We start from the raw sequence: 21,946 nt of genomic DNA on the forward strand, positions 1-21,946 counted from the left end.
CCAGCTCTTCCTTTTGCTATCAAACTTTCTTAGAGTTTGAAAATCGAAGGAGTTGGAGGGGAGAAGGTTTTCCTTTTTCCATATCAGACTTCATTAACCCTCAGGCCCATTTCTTAGATTATCTATATCAGACTTTATTAACCCTCAGGCCCATTTCTTAGATTTTTGAAGTGGTGTCTACTGTTACATGTTTTTCTATCTGCATATATCAGGAGCACCAAGTGTCTGCAGTGTCTGTTAGACCAGAGCTGATTTGATCCACTGTTACTTTGTGATCTGGGGAAGAACACTGATCCGAGCCCACCTGGCCCTGTCCTGTCCAGAAGAAACTGAGCAGTGCTCCCTCATTGGTGACTGAAGATATGGAAAGTCCTCTAGACTGCTCTGGGGTGAAGACTTCTTTTCAACCACTTTTGTCCTGAAGGAAGGCATGAAAATAATCTCAGGAGACCCACCATCCCTCTTCTCTTTCCTGACCAGAAAACAAACTTCCCTGCTTTCAGATTGCCTTCTCTTTCTTGTTTCTCATGTTTAAGTCCTGAAATCCAGCAAGAATTGATTAATGTTGAGGGATAAGGGGAATGCAGTAAAAAACCCCCTCAGTGTGTGTGTTTTCCCAGTTCATATTTGGGCACAAGGGGATGGTTGATTTGATTTATTTAATGCCTTCCAGCTGAAAAACTTGTGATTTGCTTCTTACTGTGCTGGGTGTTATCTACGTAGCTTTGGAGCATAGTGCCAGCAGTGTCTTGGTAATGCTTGTTTCTAGAAGATACTTTCTTCTCTCTACGAAGTGGCATGACAGAACTGTAGTGCTTTTATGCAGAATGACGACTGCTAATTTCATGCCGCAAGCTTGTATCTTGGGGGTTGATTCAACAGAGAGAAAAAAAAAAGAAGCAGAAAAAAAGATTTGACTGCTTTGTTATAGGATTGTGCAAAGCTGATTGTTTTTCTGGCTTAAATAGCTTTGCACTCTGGCTCTATGGTATGGGTTTCAAAATTACCCGGTGCCGAATTGGATCCCTTTTTTCAGTGGCCCGTGCCTCTGACCTGCACTTTGCTTATCTTCCCTGTTGAAAGTAATTATGCTCCAGTGTGGCATAGTACTGCTGTGCTAATAAGAAAATACTATTGACAATTGTGATAGATGCACCATCCACTTAGTGAGCGCAGAAGAGTTAAACTGATTGCCTTTTTACAGTCTGTATATATCTCTGCTTATTGTTTGTGTCCTGCTGTTGGAAAAACAGGTTAGTTGCATAGTAAATCTCTCTAATCAACACAAGGAGAAGAACAAAAAAGGACAAGCACCCTCATTTGTTATAGCTACTTCAGAAATGTGGTCATTTGAAGGATGTAGTCTGGGAGATTTGTCCGTGTTCTTCAGAAAGGCTTGTTAATATGGGCATAACTAACCAGGCATCTCGGGAGAGGACAAAGGCACACTCATTAAAATTAGCTGTAAAAACAACCTACTAGGCAGATATCTGTTGTAATGATGCTTCTGTTGTCTCTTGCTGTAATGTCTAAACCATGTGTTCCATAAGACTCAAAGTGTGTAGCTAACAGAAAGGGACTAGTTTCTGAATTTGGATGCTCACTCTGTGCCTGTTTGCATTCAGATCCAATGCATTCAGTTCCCTTTACATCCTTCTTCCCTTCCTTCCCTCCAGAGTAAAGCTCAGCTCTGTTTGGAGCCATCCCCAGTCAGACCTTTTCCTTGGTGTGGGTAACAGAAATTCATGCTGTAGTGGATATATAAAAATACTGCTGGCTGACAAGCCATAAATGTGTGTACTGACTCCTGGTGAGATACTGCTGCAGTGTTTAATGCATTTATTAACCATGTAGTGCTGTGATTTGCAGAAGCTGGATGCATAATTGCAAGATAGCATTTCTGGGCATAAATTCAGGGCCACAGTGTCTGCAAGGGATGGAGGTAGAGGCATTTGGGGGATGGAAAGCAGAGAGTTACTAGGTTTAGGATGGTCTTATAATAGTTATTAGGTGAAGGGCAAGAGAAGACTAGTTAGGGTGTGTATCAGCAAGGACATACGACTTAACTGACCCAGGATGCATTGGGATCATGCATGTGGAGGTCCACAGAGTCATCTGAAAGTGAAATATCTCTATAGGCAATGTTCCTTTCTCCTTTCAGAAAACCACAGCTCTTCTGCTGGTCCCAATTTACCTTTCTTGCTAGGAAAAGAAAGAAATAAGTAAAATTTCTTTTAGGAAAGAAATAGTAAAATTTTGCTTCTCATCATGAGAGTTTTTTCTTTTCTGGCCATGCAGTTTGTTTCTCTACTAGCCCTTGACCAAGTGTAATATTTTAGTTCTAATATTAAAAACTAAAGGTTGAGAGACCGAAACAAAGCTTGTGTGTGATTAGTAGACAGGATACTGAAGCTCATCAGGAGGTGCATGTATATGATTATCTCTAAATATCATCTGTTGCTTGTGCTACTACAATGAAGACTTTCACTGGAAAAGGTGGTGTTCATTTTTACAAAATATAAAAGCCTAAGTGAGTTCAAGCCTGTTGGCAGCTTCATCAGAGTAGCTCACATTACTGAATCATAGTTCCCTGCAAAGCTGGAGTGAGTGTCAACCCATCTTTTGTAACTTTGTTTTACAGTCTGAGGCATGTCACAGCTCACTATGTAAGTCATTAGCAAATGCTATTTAACCTCAGTAGGAAAGATCTCATATGTCTTTCCGTAGACTTAGCCACTTATTTTAAGCTGATTTTCAATCAGGTTTTTTGAAAAAATTATTTTTATCAGCCCAGCCCTGCTTGTATTTTGTTTAATGATGGAATCCCCACAGATCTTTCTGTCACCAGATAACAGCTTTATATTAAAATTTAAAAAAATATACTTCTGAATATGGACAATTTAGCCACACAATTTAATGTGTGCTGTTTTACTCCTGTGGAGTTAGGTACTTCTAGAACATTTGGAGGTACCTTCTTGCCTGTATGTTAGGCAAATAGGATACCTGAGATGGGGATTGGCAGTGAATCTTTGACATCTTGCATAATGAACAACCCTCATTTCCCCAATTTATTGATGAGTTTTTCCTTGTTAGAATTGTCTGCGGTTGTATGTGATAGACACTCATTTCTAATGTTTAAATTTTTAGGATAGTGGAAGATGTTATATATGGAAGATGTGAAATATCTGACAGCTGAGGATATTCTCTATGATTCCAATGCATGTCTCCCAGTCTGGGTGTATTTCCACCAAGGCTATCAGCATAGCCTCCATGCCCTGACTTCTTTTTACATCTGATAAATTGTTCACTTACTGTAGCACTTAGAGAGTGATTCTGCTATGTGGAGAGTTGTTTGTGCCCGAGGGTAGGGCAGGAAGAATTTTCCCCTTCGGCTGTAAGTAAAGGGCATACACTTTCTATAGCAGTCTCTTCAACATGTAGGTTTGGGTTGTTTTGCCCATTACTTGTGATTTAGTGATGCACTATTGTATTATAGTAGTGCAGCCTATGCCAGTATTTCCATTATAACCTGTTCTTACAGGTTTATAACTCAACACTAAAAACGTACTCTTCCAATTTGAAACTTGGCATATAATGTCTCATCTCATCCAAAAAAATGACAGTTTTTTCCTTTGCCTTTGCTTTCCCCCCAACAAGAGGTTGCATTTTTTGCTGTATTTTTAAAGAGAAGGTATTGTCCCTTCTGTTTTGATAAGAGAAAAGCTTGCCTGATTATTAAAATTGCTTTTCAATTCTGAGAGAGGAGGACTTTATAATAGAGGATGCATGTGAATAAGTGTTGCTGATGTTACAATGACTGCAGTAATATGGATACAATGAAGTATCACTTTCCAAATGAAGGCTGGAGAATGTTGATCAAAATGATTGAAAAGCTTTTTTTTATGGTGATTTTTTCCTAGCTGTTGATTTTACCCTTAGCATGGTGTACTCAAAGGTAAGTATGTTTTAGCTGCTGCACTCTGTTGTTTATCAGGCTGAATGGAGTAAAGGAAGACTTTACTGCATATGGGTAAAATAATGATATTCCTCTCTTTTCTCATTTGGTAAGCATAGTACAAAAGGAATAGAAATGCTAACTTGGTGTTGAGACCAACTACCAAGTGTAAACTTGTAGTTAGCACAGGAGGTGTAAACAGCAAAGCACAGTGTTTCCAGTAAACAGACACTTGTGTGACTAAGAAATTTAGCACTGAATGATGCACTAAGAAATACGAGGCTTGTATGATCCCTACATTTACACTGTCAAGAACCTAAGGCTTTATCTGTTGTCTCACATTCTGATTCAAGGTAGTATGAGTGTTTAAGACATAAGAAAATTCGGATTTAAATTAGTTTCTCCTTTACCCATCTCCTTGGAGCCAGTCATTTAGGTCTTGAAATCTACCAAGTTGCCATTAAAAGAAGTTTCAATGAAACCACCAATACAAACACAGCAGTAAGTCTTCACTGTGTTGCTTCTTCTTGTTGCAAATTTACTTCCAGGCATTTCTTTTTCTCTTTAGACAGTTAAATTTATGCTTACCATAACCACTTTAATGGTACTAATTAGTAGAAAGGGTATGTAAGAGAGCGTGTTTATTAATGAATTGAGCTATTATTTTGTCATGTACTTGAAAACTATCAACATATATAGTATGTGTTCGTACTATAGCTAAGCTGTCTTCCTCCTAAATCCCGGCTGTTTCACTTTTTTAGTTGTCTTTAATATATTTATTTATCATGATAAATAAAGAATGTGTTTCCTAACGAGAAGTTCAGTTCCTTCACTTGGATTCTAAAATCTAAAGACCTAATTCTAAAATTAGGTGAAAGATTATTTTGTATCCATAGGCAGTACCAGTGGCTCTCAGATATAAAATAAAATAGCTGTATGTGGAACAGAATTTTTGAGGGCATAAAATCAGAATGCTCAGCACTATCTCACGTCAGCTTTAGTCCAGTCCATCACTGTCAAAACCAGTGAGACTCTGCACTTTAGAACTAATGCAACACGGTACATTTTTTTGTAGGAAATAAGTTGAAAGTCCAACAAAACTTCCAGGTGGAAGTATCAGACATGCTCAGCTCAGTCAGTAGTTTCAGTGCATAAACCCAAGTCTTCTGTTATAAGACTTGATTTATATTTAACATGGTTAGCTTCTATAAAAGAGTGCTGTTCATGTTCCTGGAATATACAAAGAAAGAGCTGATATTGAGAATCTCTGAAGTTCTGAAGTCAGCCACATCTCTGTTTATTGAAAATGTCTTGTGCACCATGGGGATTAGTATTGCTATTGTAGAAAAGCAGAAAATGCCCAGCTCAGTCATGTTCACTTGATCAATGCAAATATTAAACACTTTCTGGTGCTAGACTGAGTTCATGCTATTGATTTCATTTTGTATGATGCCACCTGAAATGTTTCTTACTTGAGTCAGTGTGAAAAACATGCAGTAATTTCAATGGATGGTTGTTCATCATAGGATATGGCTGAGGATATAGCAGATTCATTTTTTAGTTTTTTATTCTCTAAAGTATTCCTGCATTTATTAATATTCCATCTGTGATGATCAGTGAGTGCAATGTAAGTGAACAGTTCAATTTGACTTAGAAGTACGTGTGTTAGAAGACATTAAATGTTCTTTTTTGTAACTTTGTAGGAGATTCTCTGGCAGCCATGAAATATATTAACATTGTGTTTGTCTTCTTATAATAATACTTAGGAAAACTGCAAAAATCATTAAGGATAAAATACTCCAGTGTTGTATATTTTCCTAAAACTGAGGCATATGATAGATTATTTGTTCATATGTAGTGCTATTATGGTAATTATTAACTGTCATGTTTTATTTCTTCTCATGCCCCATTTTATTATTTATCTCTTCTCCAGCCCCATTTTTAATGGGCCACAGAAGATAGCATATTCTCTGCAGCTGATGGCACTCATCATTGTACTTACTGAGTACCCTTAGTTGCAGGGTTGAAATTTTGCTGTAAATTCAAATGAGAATGTGAATGTTATTGGAAAACACACAGTTACGTCTGGAGAGTTTATTTGCTAATCATGTGTAAATCACTGTCAAAATTAGAGGAGTATGACAACCCATGCAAATTTATCGAAGTGTTTTTTGCTGCTCTGTGTATAAATTGTACAGGGACTAAATTTTGCATTTGTTCATAGGCACAGAAGAAGCGAAAATCCAATGAATCTGTAGATACAGAACTCTGTCTTAATGAGGTAAGAGCGTGAATCCTGTATATTTCACAGCACAGGTGTCTTTATATTTTAATAGCTGCATAGTACATGTTTTAGGCAGATCCTATAATAATCACCACTGCACCTAGCAAATATGTTTGTTTAATAATCTGCAGGAACATAAGATCATACGGGTTTTAGCAAATACTCAGAAACACACTGGTCATCATTCTGTGGTTAAAACAAATGGCTGATTTAGGGCATGAAATGATGTTCCCATCACCAGGCAACAGATTGACAGACTTGAGACATGAACCTCCCAGTGCTGTTCGAGTAGTCTGCTCAGCCTGACCTCAAAGGCCTCTGTCAGACATAAGCATTAAATCAGCTTCCATGTTTGTCAACCCATATCGTTTGTACTGGGTCTCTCTGGAAGCTTAATAATTAGTGGCACACATAAAATAATTTTTACAAGGTGGGACCACATAGCCTAGACATTGGAGCAAGACCAGCTGCGCAGCCATAAGGCATGAAAAGGATGTGTCTGTATCATTCAAATTCTCCTTCACCAGACCAAATTTGTCCAGTTCTTCTACACAATGGCAGTTCTGTAGCCCATTCCTAATTCTTTAGGTTCTCTTAGGAATTTCCCTGTAGATACTAAAATGAAGTCTAGTAACATATGAAGGAACAATGCAGTAAGGTTAACACATCTGTTGACATCTTGTGCTGACTAAGACCTTACATGAGAAGGTCCTGGTAACTATAGCTAACCATAAGAACTACTGGTCCATCTTACCCTATACCCTGTCCATGACAGTTTCCAAAAAGGAGATGCCCAGACATGAGTGCAAGAAAGCATATTGTGATAATTCTCCAATGCCTCTGCTGCTTCTAAAAGTTTGCATCTCAAGACCTTCCAGTCAGCCAGTCCTAGCAAGTGATACCCAAGTGGAGGAATACATGGAGATTTATCCATAAATACCTCCCTGGCTCTGTAGACAGTCACTACCATGGAAACTGTTGCTTTGTACTCATTCTTTGTATCTGGTATTCTGGGTACTTGTACCTTGTACCATGGCCTGATTGACTCTCCAGGATTGAAGAAGCTTGTCCCCTCTATAGAAGCTGCGTCCTTGGGGATTTTCAGATCCTGAGTGGACAGAATCTGAGCAACTTTGCATGGAGTAGATTGGGCTTAATGATCTCTAGTCAAAATTGTTTCACTTTTGTGATTATATCGGTTAGATTTTTCTTTTTACTCAGCATGATTGCAATGACAGAGATTCCTGCTATATCTGCTCTTTAAATAGTTCATTATAGTCTGCCAATTTGTACTGACATGTGAATACTGTTTAATTATTGGTAGCAAAGATGCCAAAGAATGTAAATAATGCAGCAATTAAGGGGAAAAAAAGGAGCAGGAAAGAAAATTTTCAGAAGCTGGAAAACTTTGTCTTTTCTGAGCCCATGGATTAGAGTTTATTTGTTGTTATGCGGAAGTAACTTGTTGTTAGACAAAGTTGTTCTGTTGACTCTGCATAAGTTGCAGTTTCTCTGTGGGTCCTGCTTTTGCTCTTTTAAAATAAACTGGCATGATAAACACAGATCCCTAAAAAAAATTGCCATACATTTTACACATAGAAACATTGTTAAAGTAGGAAATTTTTAATTCTCTTTTTTTTTTTTTTTTTTTAAATGAGGAGTGTACTACTGTCTGTCATACAGCCAAAGATCTGTTTGTGGAAGGGTAGGATATTAATTTACACATAGAAACATTGTTAAAGTAGGAAATTTTTAATTCTCTTTTTTTTTTTTTTTTTTTAATTGTGCTGTACTGGTGTTTTTATGCTTTAAACTAATTTCAGAATGTTGTCATTTTGACATGTCTTTTGATGCCTTTTTTTAATCTTTCAATTTGTGCAAATGATGTATAGGTAACAGTGGAGTGTGGGACATGAGCAAACCAAAGATGAATTTCATGGTGTAAATGTAAACATGAATGTTTTGCGATGAAATTGTGTAATGGTGACCAAGGAAAGTATTGTGTCTTACAGAATGCTATTGGGAAGGACAACACAGCAGGAGTCTCCACCAGTCACATATCTGCAGAGAATTCACTCGCTCTTCCTACAAGCTTCAATCTAAGCACACAGCTCACTCTGATGACACTTGCACTCTCACTCTGTTTGTCCCTAAGCTCATCAGTCGTCTTGTAGCCGCATTACAAAAGGACGTGTTTAAAAAAAAAAAAAAAAAAAAGTCTGTTTGCTGTCCTCTGTTGTTTATCTGGAATTCCAGGTCTGGGAGCTAAGCTGAGGCACTCCTGCTAGAACAGTCTCAGTCAGCTGGAATTTTACTTTTTTTCTCTCTAAAAAAAAGCTTCTTGTGATATTTAGAGGCTTTGTGAAATACTTGGTGCAGTGCTACATTCCAAACCCAAAAGGCTTTTGGGCATGCAGTGTTTTAAAGAGACAGTGTGTAAATTTGCCTGTAAACCAATCTGGTTGGATTATTTTAATAATTATTATTTTAATTCTGGCTTTTACCTGAGAAGGAAGATGGCAGTTTTCTTAAGATCCTGTTTCTCTCATTGAATGGTTTTGGTTTTCGAATTGATTGAACTTCAGACTATCAAGGATGCCAGGCTTTTGTCTAATGGTGAATGTTCTCCCAGAGAGTGGACTTTATGAAACTTCTTCATTTGAGAAATCGCTACTGATGTGAAACTCTTTCAGTGTGTTAGCATTTTCCTCTTTAAATGTTTACGTACTGTAAGTGATTCTGCGTTCCCTGCTAAGAAGCCATTATAATTCACATGCAGGTATAATGTATGTCTTTCAGTTAAATCCTCATAAAAATAGAGTGTGGCATAGAACCTTCTAACAGTACATTTATATTTTAATTATAATCATCTAGCCTTAACGAGTGAAGATTCTTTAAATTAGCAAGAAGCAGCCATTGTGAAAGCTTGATAAAGTTACATTTCTTTAAATTTGAGGAACAAATTTTGCTACAGGGTTTCAGCTGTACAGTCTATGGTCTTCTATGCTTCCATTGTGATAATATAGTCCAGTTATTACACTGTTTGTTTAATAAAAAAAGACATAAAATTTATTTGCTGTACTAAACCATCATCTGTTTATACATAGCTGATAATGTCAGATCAAAAAGTTACAGGAACTTCATGCCTTACTTCTCTTATCACAACCTTGCAGAGGGATGAGGGGTAGTAGGATATAATTTAAATTGTGATTGAATTTCTTAGACTGCTAAAATCAACACAAAGGGACGGTTGATTCGATTACAAGGCAGCATCATGCACACCCACCCACCACGTGACAGACTTTTCACACCCTGATGGTTCCTACTGCAGACCTTGGCATTGCTAACATGATGAACTGTTTGCAAGATCAGTTCCATAAATTATTTTAAGGGTTTGGATGGCAATATTGCCAGTATACATGATTTAGTCACTTGGTTCTCATTCAGTGACATTGGCAGCCTGTGCTGGCGTATGATTATTTCCTGCAGTATCTAGAAGGAATTCTTTAAAGCTTTAAATGTCATCAAATAGGCAGCATTTCTCCTAAGGGCTGTCTTTATACCTTACTGTGATGGCTTGTTGACTGTTACAAGCAGTTATGTCTAAATGATCAACAGTAATCAGTTTTTGTTTCTATTGGAAGTAGAAGATAACTTTGCCAAGCAAGGAGTTCATCATGTTGAATTTACAGATTTACACTGAAACTTACACAATTATGCCCCATCCTGCTCTGAAATGTCCAGATTGGTTATTTGCAATGCAACCATAAAGTACAAATTACTGTTTTATATACTGCAATGAAGTTTGGGAGTGTGCAAAATACACATCTTAGGGATTATTAAACCTATTGACAAGTTCATATTTTGAGTTTTGTGTTAGCCAGTAATAAACACTTTCATAAATTTTGATATTCATTTATGTACTCTTGATTATGATCACATAATATAGGTTTCAAAGCGATGTGTATGTGATAGAGTTCTACAATACTTTGTGCCACCCAACATAACAAATTAGACAATATTACTCTTTAATTCTGTGTTGATAAGAAACTGCAAATTACTTTCAAAGGCAGCAGAGCTGCATTCAGAGAAGAGATATATAGCCCATCATTACCAGCAAAGCCCATGTGGTTCTTGTTCTTGCAGAAGGTAATCAAATTATCGAAAACTAGTGGCAGCAGAAAAAAGATTATGAGATTCATGATTTAAAAAATGAATCAAATTCTTTCATGTCAAAAGGAGTTGATAGTATAACCTATTGAATTGCTAATGAACGTAGCTTTTTAATTCAAAAGTTTGACATTATCCAGTTAAAAATATTTTCAAAACAAATTAATAAACATTACAATTATTAAGTCCGTCTTTGATCCACAAAGCTTTCTTTAAAATGTTGTTTGTATTCAGCACTAAACATTTTAGGCAGTATCAGGAATTTTTATCATCTCCCAGTATAGTACATCCTTTTTGAAGATTTTTTATATTTGGTTTGATTACAGTATCTCTGTTGGAGTTAATACCAATTATTAGAGCTTTGACACTGTGTGATCCAGAATAAAAGCTATTGATCATTTATACTGTAAATAACAACCTAATTAGGTTCTGATGACAAAAGAAAGTACTAGTTATCAGATTCAATGAGAGTTACCTTTGGAAATAGAATTTGTATGTAGTAGAGGAAAAAATGGTGTTGTATACAGGTAGCCATGTTCCCAGAGCACTCAATCTTTTTCTCCTGTAAATTAAAAGCATACTGAATTCTTGATTTAAAAAATTGAATTCGTTATTAAACAGGGAAAGGAAAAAAAGACCCCAGGAGTCTGACACTTCATAATGAAGTCTTTACAAGCATCACCGTGCAAATATTAGAGGATTTTTCGGAGTTGGATGTGGTGGGGATGATGTCAATTTAGCATGGTGACCTTATCAATGCAGTCATTTGCTGCACTAGTCAAGTATACAAATTATTTAACTTTTTTCCCCTTTTAGTCAGTGAAATGCCACATGTTGAGTGCTGAATGAACGAGATTAGCCTGGGCTTTATATATTCCTTTAAAAGATTAATTTTAGCCATATAACAATAATATAGGAACTGTCCAAATACAGGATGTACATACAGATAGGTAAATTTAACCAGTTCAGTTATGTGTAAGTTAAATCATGGGCTACAGTAAACATATCCAAATCATCTTTTTCATTTAACATAATGGAACAGACATTGTCATTAGTGTTATTCATAGTACGTTTATATTTCTTTCTAAAAGTAGTAGTACACACAGAGATAAAATTCTGACTGAACTGAAATATATGGCTGAGGTTTTGCAGTTTTCAACACAGCTATTAATTCCACAAGCTAGTCCAATGAAAGAAGCACCAAAGGTGAACCTTTCAGGTATAGCAAAAATGACAGCAGTTGAGGGTTTCTTGTGCCCCAGCATGGGCAGTGACACCCACCAGCAGGCAGCAGGCCTGAGGACTGTCTGTGCAGTGATTTGGTCAGTAATGATAGGTGCTGCCCTCACTTCACTGACTTGGCTCCCAGAGATCCCAACTCCTTCAAGAGAATGGAGATGAAGTACTGAGTGAGATCCATCCATCTGTCTTCACCAGGGCACTGACCTCTTTCCATGGAGCAGCTTTATTCCCACTGTGTCATTAGGAAGAATTAGCAGGAACTGGAATTCTTAATAATTGCAAGGCATTGCATAGACAGACTTTCTCCAGAGACCTATTCCCAGGCTTTTTTTCTTTAAAATGAATTATTATCCAGCTAAGACTCAGCCTTTTCAGTATGAGGCTTTGTTGCAGTTTGAATCAGTAGACTGAAAATGTGAAAGTACACACCTTTGCTAAGCCTGTGCAATTAGGCTAGAGATAAAGAAAATGGAGCAGGAATCACCTTGAAATAATCTAATTAAAATTTGTGATTGTTGCTTAAACACGATGATATTTCCATGGAGTAAAGATGGTAAGGAACCAGTGAAGGAGAAGAGCAAAACTCAGAACAGCTCCCTGAAGGGATGTAGATCTTGTGTATGTCAAGCAACAGGAGTATCTCATACTTAGTTTGTAATTAAGAGGTGGATTCTTCTAGAACAGCAGTTCCTTCAGAGCAAGCAGTAACTGATGGAAGAACAAGCAGTTATTCGTACAGAAGTCATAACTTTCTTTCATAAAATGCAATTCTTTGTCTTCAACACCAAGGTGGATCTACCTCACTGAAAAAAATACATGTTCACTGACAGGACTTCTGCATTAAAATTCTTTTGGGCTAAAGAGGCCTCCAAGGTTGTTTTATGCCCATAAGGTTAGTCAGATTCTACCTGATGTCCCTGACATCAAACAGAAATATATTTGCTTCTGATGAACTTGGCAGAGAAATTAATCCAATGAATTGTTAAATATTTCTCATCTTTAAATATTTGCTTTTTCTTAGCAGCTAGTTCCTCTGATGACATTTCAATTATTGGCTGTTTCAGCTTCTCCTTTAACTTCAGAAGGTCATTTTGTGCAACTCTATAGTAACCCACTTTATACATTTGCCACAGTATTGGTTTTCTTTTTTTCTTTTTTAATTACAGCCTTCACTTTTGAGACAAAAAAATGTGATCAGGAATATGTCTCTACTGAACCAAGATCACCTTTAAAGGGGAGGAAATTGCAAATCCTTATTTTATCTCTTTAGCACTGGTTTGACTTGAATAAGTTAAAACATGATGTTGCTATTCCCCAGATGGAATTTAAAATTTAGTTTGTTACTGAATAGGACTGAAAACTTTCAAACTCTCACAAGCTATTAGAAATATTTAAATACTTCTAATGTATTTTCCAGTTGGAATTTCAGTTAAAGAGATAAAGTATCACTAAGTAATAATTTTTTTCAAGAGTAAGAAGTCTCTTTGGGAAATTTTGATGGCTCCATTTTTAAGATAAAATCAGGGAGGATGGTGAATTTAACTCAATAATATCTCAACTTTCATACACCCTTCTTCCATATTCACTTCACCTGTGTATGTTTGCCTTCAGGTGATGGTTATACTTAATAGATACATATTAGATATGGTCACCTCAATAGTCAGAAGCCAAGTCCTGCAACTCCTGCTTAGATGTTCCATCTCTTTTTAACATTCATAAAAGCATGAGCAACAAATTCAAGATGTGGCCTAAAGATTATGTGAAGTTTAAAAGAGCACAGAGTCGTCAAATTTCTCAGTAGCATTTCTTATCAGTGTAGGTTGTGGTATTCTAAATTGGTACCATCAAGACAACTCACAGAAGTTCTCTGAGCACATTTAACAAGAACAGCTGCAGTTTCTGCTGGTTTACCTTTTTCAGGTGCCAATAGCTGAACTTTCCCATGCATAGAATTACAGCTAATTGCTGCCTAGATTAAAGCAGCCAAACCTTAGCCTGTTTTCTCATGCTTTTGCTGATTCCAACACACTAATTCTTTTGCACTGCTTTTTAATCTGTCAAAAGGAGAATTTCATAGCATCCGGGAGAAAATGAGTCATAGATTTAAGGGCAATTTTCTTCAAATTCCTCCTTCTAAAATACCACAGTAATTGACTTCTTACAAACTTATACCCTTCAAAGATTGAATACCCCCTGCCCTGTACCTTCAGTCCTTATGAAGCTGAGCAGAAGTTCTGGGGGATTTATCTTCCAGTAAAGGAGCCACGTATGTTTTCAGAATTCTTCAAGCTTCTTATTCTGCAAATTGATGGTATGGATACAGACAAGAAATTAGAGATAGTGTCATGGCATTACACTACTCCCTATATTGGCCAGCTCATGTCAAACAATTTTCCAGCATTGGCACCACTGATGCAAAGTTCCCCATGTCTCCTTGAGTTAGACATTGCTTTGACAGTAGATGACATTTGAAGTACTGGTGTTGTAAGTTCAAAAGTGCTATGTCTGTCTTTTTTTTTTTTGTTTTGTTTTATCCTTGTCTGAAATGCAGCCTCCCCTCCACCCTTTTCTGAATTCGCTCACTTTACCTACTTGGAAACACCAAAGAGCTGATGAATGGTTGCCTGATGCCACCCAGTTCTTGATAACCAAGGTCCACCTCAAGTCAGTAATCTCAGCCCACATTTACTGGCATTCTGCATAAAATCATTACCACAGCAGGGCACTAACAGGCAGCAGCATTCTTCTTCTGGCTGACCACATATGTACTGGTAATACCTGGTGCCTTGGCACTGGCTCTGTGCTGTACCAAGCTTTGTATCTGCTTCATCACCCAGGCCTGTTTAGCTGGGGTGCAGCTCACTTATCCCACACTAATAAACCTGTCAGAGCTACAAGCTGACAAATAAGTCATGCCAGGCTTGCTAGCTCCAGCTCTTCAGCTGCTCTGAACAGAATAAGAAGTTGATTTTGACCACTGCGCTTGTCCTTAGGTCAAAGCTTAAAAGCTACAAAAGCTAAACCCAATAGATTTACTGAACCACAGGGAGATGTAAACTCCTTCAAGCACAGAAGCCAGCAGATCTACTGAAACTCTGGAGTAATTTAAAAACTAATGTTAAAACATTATGGTCCTCTCCTGGTAATGTTTATGGAATAGGATATGTATGACAGACAGAAGCTTTTGTCAAAAACAGGAGAAAGCCTGAAGATGCAGAAATTACTGTTTAGGGAACCACCATTTATTTTAGCAGGAGATACTGCAGAGAGCACACTGCTGAGAGAGAGAAATATGTATCCTGCTGGGGATAAGACAGAGAAATCATACTTTGGCTTTGTGAATTGGCCCATGGAAACTGTTCCCCCTTTTGAGAGGTGAAGCAGTTCTTTTGGGAGTATGCTAACCAAAATGCTGGGAGCACGAGGTCTCCCTCTCACATCCCCAGACCTGCTTATTAGTAATGACATTCTCTGCATGCCTTGGGGTGAGACAAAGGCTTTAACCCTTAAGTGGATGTTAATTCAGGAAGAGTGTTTGTAAGGGTTGTTAGAGGAGGAACAAAGCCCCACAGTGGATTGCATCTGGCAGTTGGGAGTGCACAACTCAGACTGAGCTGAGTCACACATTGCTTATAAAGTGGAGGCAAAAATTGAAGGCAAAAATATGGTCTTGCATTTTACATTGCTGCTTCTTTGGGAGGGTCACAGCAGAAGTGATGCATAAAATCAATCTCTTCCCTCTTCCCAGTACCTTCCATTGTTTCTGGATAAGAACAAAAAAGAAATCCAAAAGACAGGTAGTGGAAGAAATTGCTTCAAAGCACTGCAACATGTGGGAAACTTCACTGGTGTCAGTTATTAATCTCCATGTTCTCCCCTCCCCACAAATTATTGCTACTGAGTTTGCTTAACAGTGTTTGTGTGATGTTTTGTGTAGCATTACTTACTACTGAAATGATTAGCTGTGATTAGTACTGCTCAGGCTGGGAAGGTGTATGTGTCTTTCACCTGAGGGTATGTTGAATTTTGCACTTTGTGTAAAGTGCAAGTTGACAAGAGCTACAGCAAAAAGGAAATAGCAGGGAAAGGCTCACATAAAAGTAATTTTTTCTTACATCACTATGATAAAGGGATTAATTGAGGGTAAGCAGAAAAGATGCAGATAAAGGTAACAGGTAGCATTTGGACCCAGGAAGACTGGCATTCACTGTGATCTGAGGATATCCAACATTAGTATTTTCCTGCATTTTGTTTACCTTTTTTTTTTCTTTCTCTTTTCCAAAACTGTCTAGAACATGCTTCCATTTTCTGGAGGAAGTACTTACGCAAACAGTTATCTTCTTGTGTAAATTCTATGTTGTCTTATGGATTTCTGTACATCTCACGGCAGGTTATTATGTGTCAGGTCTTCAGTCATAATGGCTGGTAATTTGCTGTAAAAAGACAAAAACACTGTTCACTTGTTCCTGTTGACATTCTTAGACATTGCTCTGAGGACATTACTCTTTGGACTGTCCACACTTTGGAAGTCAATTCATAATGTTTGGCATTTTCTGTTAGCATAATCCTCCTGCATTAGTATTGTACATATCCAGAAAACAATCCCCCTCAATAAACATTATTCTCTTTTTTATTAAAAAGCATGGTTTTGTGAGAACAATTTCTGGTTGGTTTTTTCCAGTTTTGATTTATACCAAAAAGAGGGAAAAAAAAAAGGAAGCTTGACTAGCAAAAAAGAAAAAGGAAAACAAGGTTGATCTCATTTCTCCCTGCTGTTTTGCAGTCTACTATGATCTAAGAAAACAAGAAATAAAGCTTTTCCCTTTAAATATCCATTCATTTGCCTGCTCCCTAGTCTTTTTGTGTTAGTGAATATGGCCTGCAAAATTACAATGAGCAGGCAATATCAGATGGAAATGCTGGAAAGAAGGGCACAAGAGTGGCCAGCTGGCCCTATTCATGCTTGTTCACTCTCTGGCAGGCAAACACGCCTCCACACCCATCCCACCCTTCATCCTGCCAGGCCAAAAAGAAAGGGCTCACTCCTGTTTTCACACAATGGCAGCAAAAGAGCTGCAAAGACTTCGAAGACAAAAGGGTCTGCAGGAGGATATTTTAGGAAATGCAGAGTGTGCTGGAAGGGGAAAGGGGAGGTGGCTAGACAAGCTTTCATGGTGCTCTTCCTCATGCTGATGGCTAGAAACCAGGAAAGTTATTTCAGCATTTACTCATATTCAAACTGAGACTTAACAAATGAATATATTATGAGCAAAGTGCAATCACACTCACCCATGAGAAAACTGCTGCACAGCAAAGGGTGGGCGAGAGCCACTCACCATTTTAAGGCCAGACAATTTCAATTGCTATTGCCTCTGAGAGGGGAAGCAAGGTTTGGGGGCAGGATGCAAGAAGGAGAGATGGGAGTAGTAGAGATACATGTAGTCCAAGATGAAAGGGCTGCTCTTTTAGGGCTGAAAACACTTCCAGTTCAGTCATCATTGTGCTTTGGCAGCTCCAGAAGGGGCTAGAGTTGCATGGGATAATGCAAGCAGGAGATGTTTGGCTGTCCTGGCATCGTTTGCTACTCCCATGATCTGTGTTTTAGGAGGTGGGAGGGGAAGGCAGCAGATTCTGTTTGGCAGCATTCAACAGCTCAGCTTGGCTTCCTGGGCCAGCTACTGAGGTTGCTTGGATTTAGGAGTCATTCTGCTGCTATTACAGTCCTGTGCATAAAGTGCTGCAGGTTCTTCAGCTGCTGCAGTGCCATCTCCCAAGTGTTTAACCATTTCAAAGACACTTTGGGGAATGTGGTGCACAAAAGCAATCAAAATGTTTGCCAGTATGAGTTAGCATTAGACTTCTACTTGTTTTCCCTCATTCTCTACGCTGCCACAGCACCAGCACTGTGAAAGAGGAGGATGAGGGGGGAGGAACAGCAGTGAAGTCTCTGCTCAAGAGGTACAGCTCCATGACAAACTTGCTGAGCAGCCTCTCCTGGGACAGATGAAACCAAGCTGTGTTTGACATCACTAAGCAGCCAGCTATGCATGACCAGATGGGATCTTCAGTGTGCATCATCTGTGGGTTTGATTTTTAGGTTTTATTCTGTTCATTTAGGGTTGGGATATTTTTTGCTTTTAATTGTTACTGTTCACACATAGACTCTCTTCGGCAATTTCCCTCTGGGCTGAGAGATAACGGCAACAGGATTACTTCTACTGGACAGTACTTACACTGTTAGTAAGGTATAGTGGAGTTGCCTACTTTTAATGACATTTATAGAATAATTTCAGTCAAATGGGTTTAGTTATGCAGAGACATTTCAAAGTGACACCCTGGTAAGCAGACCAATGGTTTGGTATCTTTGAAGTAGGCCTATGATGGACATGTCAGAGGGGGCAAATTTCACATCTTTCCATTTGGAGTTTTAGAGATGCATTTCCAGTGTGCCACTAAACCAGAAGAGGATCTAAGGTGCACAGGAAAAGGGATTTTTAAAGGTGATCCTGACCGTTTACCAAGCATGCTCCTGCAGCTCTTCACAAGACTCTGCCCAAGCAATCAGCCAGCCCCAGCACTTGCACAGCTCCTGTGTGTTGGCAAAAAAATCTGTCTCTGTTATTGTCTGCTTCATGCCGCATTCTGGTTTACATTCAGAGACAGAAGTCTGATTTCCTGAAATAATTTTTTTGGTAACAATAAGCTCAGTTGTTTTGGTGATACACATGTCTCTTTTGGCTCTGAATACAAATTACACCCCCTGCTTCTGCATTGCCAAAATTTTTTATCTATATTAATTACAGAAAGCTGCAGAGCAACAATCAGGAACAAGTCAAAACAGGGACTGGGAAATGTTGCTCTGTAGTAATTGTGCAGAAGGTTTGTTGAATTGATTGTTGCTTGGGTTTTTTTCTCCTCAAAGAGGATACTGGAAGATCTCTTGCTTTGACTAGAAAGCATATTTCAGAGTCTTTAATAAAAAATACATTAATATTTTGTAGCATTATAAAATCAAGTCTGGTAGTCAATTGCTTTGGAAGGACCTGCAATTCAAGTCTCTGAATTGCTATTGTATATGTATTATAAAAAGAATAACATTCCACCAATATTCTCAGTGAGGTTAACTAAACAGATGGTATTTATCTCTGGGTTTGCAAGTTTGCCACATCTCTCTTGCTTTCAAAAGAGACATTAGCACAAAGATCTTAAGGAGAGGCAGTTGGAAAGTGTCTCACAAAGTACACAGACAGATACAGAAGTATCAAAACAAAAATTAAAAGATAAATCTGCATTTACCAATGCACTGCTGGCTTCACTCTGAATTGGAGAGGCTCAAAGGAAGCATTAACCTGGCTGTGTTTGTCAGAGGTCAGAATCTGGTGGATATAAATACAGTTTAGCTTTTACTTGTCTCCAAAACAATCTTTGTCAATACTGCAGTGCTGTTTGAGCAGATCAATGGCTGCACAGAACTCACTGCCTGAGGCTTTTATTATTAATACAAGTGTAGGTAGGCTAAATATTGAGTGACATTATTAGAAGGGGTTTGTCCTTCCCTCTGTGACTTTGACTGATGTCAAATGAATGCAAAGCTCACTAACACGTAGCCAGGTTCCTGCTCATATTTGCAAGAAACTATCTCCCCCTCTCTGCCTATCATGGGAGTTGCTGAAAAATCTAGAGAAGATTATTCAGACTGAGTTTTGGGGTGCTCACAACCTGAGTTAGCATCTAGAGAGATATTTGCTTCTTGAGTGCAAAGCTGGTTATTCAAACTGAGTTTTGGGGTGCTCACAACTTGAGTTAGCATCTAGAAAGATATTTGCTTCTTGAGTGCAAAGCTGAGCCATCTCCATTCAACCTCTTCAGTGGGACAGGATTAGAGCAATTTATGAGAGGCTCCAGAACCTTCATCCTCCTTAAACATAGCACACAGGGCTGTGGAATAATTAAGAATTATCATGTCCTGGTGATTCTGGTTTCAAGTAATGTCTCATTTCAAAAATGAAAAAAGAAAGCACACATAAAAATATTTACTGCTGAAATAAGAGACATTTCCATTTACAACCTGGTACCTGTGTTACCTCAGAGATTGGCACCCTTGCACATTGGGGTCTACACATTAATTTGACCTGAGGTTGGCCACAAGACCTCTTAGTTCAGTCCAATGCCTGCTGTGCCTCAAATGCCACCACTTGCTACAGCCCCAGTGGGCATCAGAAGCAGCCAGATGTGAAGCTAAGGACAATGCTTTCCAGGCACACAGCTGGCTGCAAGGACAGTCATCCTGTCAGGTCCAGTAGTGCCCAAGTACCTGATATGTGATTAGGCAACTAACTAGTCAGCTGTACTATGTTATTCTCTTGAAAAATATTTAACCTGAGCTCCTAAAGGAATGCTGTTGACTAAAAAGAGAGATAAATAGCTACATATGATGCCTCTTGGTTGCTAGCAAATTAAGTATTTCTGTGAGATCTCTTCCTGAGGTTGTCATGTATATGTGTGTTTAGCTAACTTTCTTTTTTTAACTGCTTTTTGTAATAAACGAGTCAATCTTGTGCTTACTTGAAATGTAGCAGTGAGATTTTTAAAAATGCCATGCAGTATAGGAAAGAAGTATTTTTCTCCTGAAGAACACAAAGTTTGTGTAGTCAGGAGGTTTCTCTTACGTTTCCAGACTATCTACACTTGACAATAACTTAACTTTCAACACCCAGTGACATTAATTTCACTTGACTTCCTGTCTTAAGGTCAAAAACATTAATCAGCACTTCTATCATTAGTTCAGTTTCCTTTTCTATTAAGCGATTATGATCACTTACTTTTAATGAGTCGTGAAGTTTTAATAAATTTTTTGCTAGTGTGAAATTGCTAAACAGTAATTATGGCATATACTGTATGGATGGTTTGTTCAGCAATGTACATTTTACTTAATGTTGGTTAGAAACATCTACAAAAAACAACAGAAAATAATTAACTAGTTACAGCTGAGGATGCAGAATGGCCTTTTCCACCACTATTATAGTCAATAAAAAGACAAAGCAGGTAATTTTTTTTGCCATTGCTGGAATTATTGTATTTCTGGACCTTATGACTTTGCAGTTCGTTATATGAAATGGCACTACCAAGGCTGCTTACTAAACAGGACATGAAAGAAAATATCACTTCTTTTAAGAGCTATTGTTTTAACTTGTGTTATATTTCTGCTGTTCTGGCATTGAAACAACAAGGTTAAAAAACAAAAGCCAGACCCTTTCCGTTAATACAGAAGATAAATAACATAGCAAATACCATTTCCAAAAAGTGATGTCTGAATACTGGCTTGGCTTTCCTGTAGCTTGGCGTTACTCACAGACACATCCAAACAACCAATGCCAGATGCTTGTTTGGAGCATGGCTGAGGTTTTTATTGGTTAACTGACTATTTTAAACACTCATCAACCAGGAGCTGGACTAACGGTGACTGACAAATTGGAAGGTACCTCTGAACACAGAACGTATCTAGAGGGTATATTATAGAAAACAAAGGAGGTTGCAGGATAACAGTTCCTCTACTAACTTCCCCCTGTTCTCAATCTTTTGGTTTACTGACATCAGTGAAATTTGCTGAGAAAATGCTAATTGGTAAAGTCACTGCAAATGTATTCCCTTTTTGTACTGAACCAAATTTTCCAGACCAACCAAATGGAGAAATAGGGTCAACTGAGGCACACTGGCTTTGCTGAGCGATGTTTCTGTGGCATTGCACCCATGTCACAGCAGTCAGGTACTTAGAAATATTGGATTAAATGCTTTTTGGTTTTTGTTGCTAACACACATAGAATAGATGTTGTGTTGCTAGTTTTGAAAGCCCTGGATGGGAAGCTGTCTGGGTCAGTACTGTCCCTTTTCAGTGAATCTTATGAAACTGGTGCTGCAAAATTGAAGATGGTTCCATGAAGAGCCAAAAGGGTGATGCTAAGCATCTGTGAAAAGCATGGATAATAGTACATCTCATCATAAAACCGCTGTGTATTGTCATGAACACTGACTGTATGAACTTAACAAGGAACAGAAATTAGAAAATAAATAGAATGTTTTCCGTCCATAGACAAAGCTTTAACAAGGCTGGCTGGCTCTTAAATCTAGACCATTTTAGAATAGAAAAGTGTCATATTTTTAACAGAGAAGGTAAGTAAATATAGGAACAAGTAAATAAGATTTGTACTGGGTTACTGGGTTCACCACCACCGAACAAAGTCTTTAAAACCAGATGAGGTGATTTTCCCAGAGAAAGACTGTGTTCAAGGAATGAT

General features: G+C 38.1%; 1 protein-coding gene across 1 annotated transcript in view; it reads left to right on the top strand.

The window, feature by feature from the left end:
- The window catches only part of LOC103803584 (GDNF family receptor alpha-1-like), a 35,391-nt gene extending 26,200 nt beyond the window's left edge, over nt 1-9,191 (top strand). The window contains exons 5-6 of the mRNA XM_009076151.1: nt 6,180-6,236; nt 8,252-9,191. Coding sequence (XP_009074399.1) covers nt 6,180-6,236; nt 8,252-8,413 — 219 coding nt within the window. The 3' untranslated portion in view covers nt 8,414-9,191. The remainder of the gene's footprint in view (nt 1-6,179; nt 6,237-8,251) is intronic.
- The last annotated feature ends 12,755 nt before the right edge of the window (nt 9,192-21,946 follow it).

This window comes from Acanthisitta chloris, unplaced genomic scaffold (assembly GCF_000695815.1).
Source record: "Acanthisitta chloris isolate BGI_N310 unplaced genomic scaffold, ASM69581v1 scaffold10156, whole genome shotgun sequence".
Lineage (NCBI taxonomy): Eukaryota > Metazoa > Chordata > Aves > Passeriformes > Acanthisittidae > Acanthisitta > Acanthisitta chloris.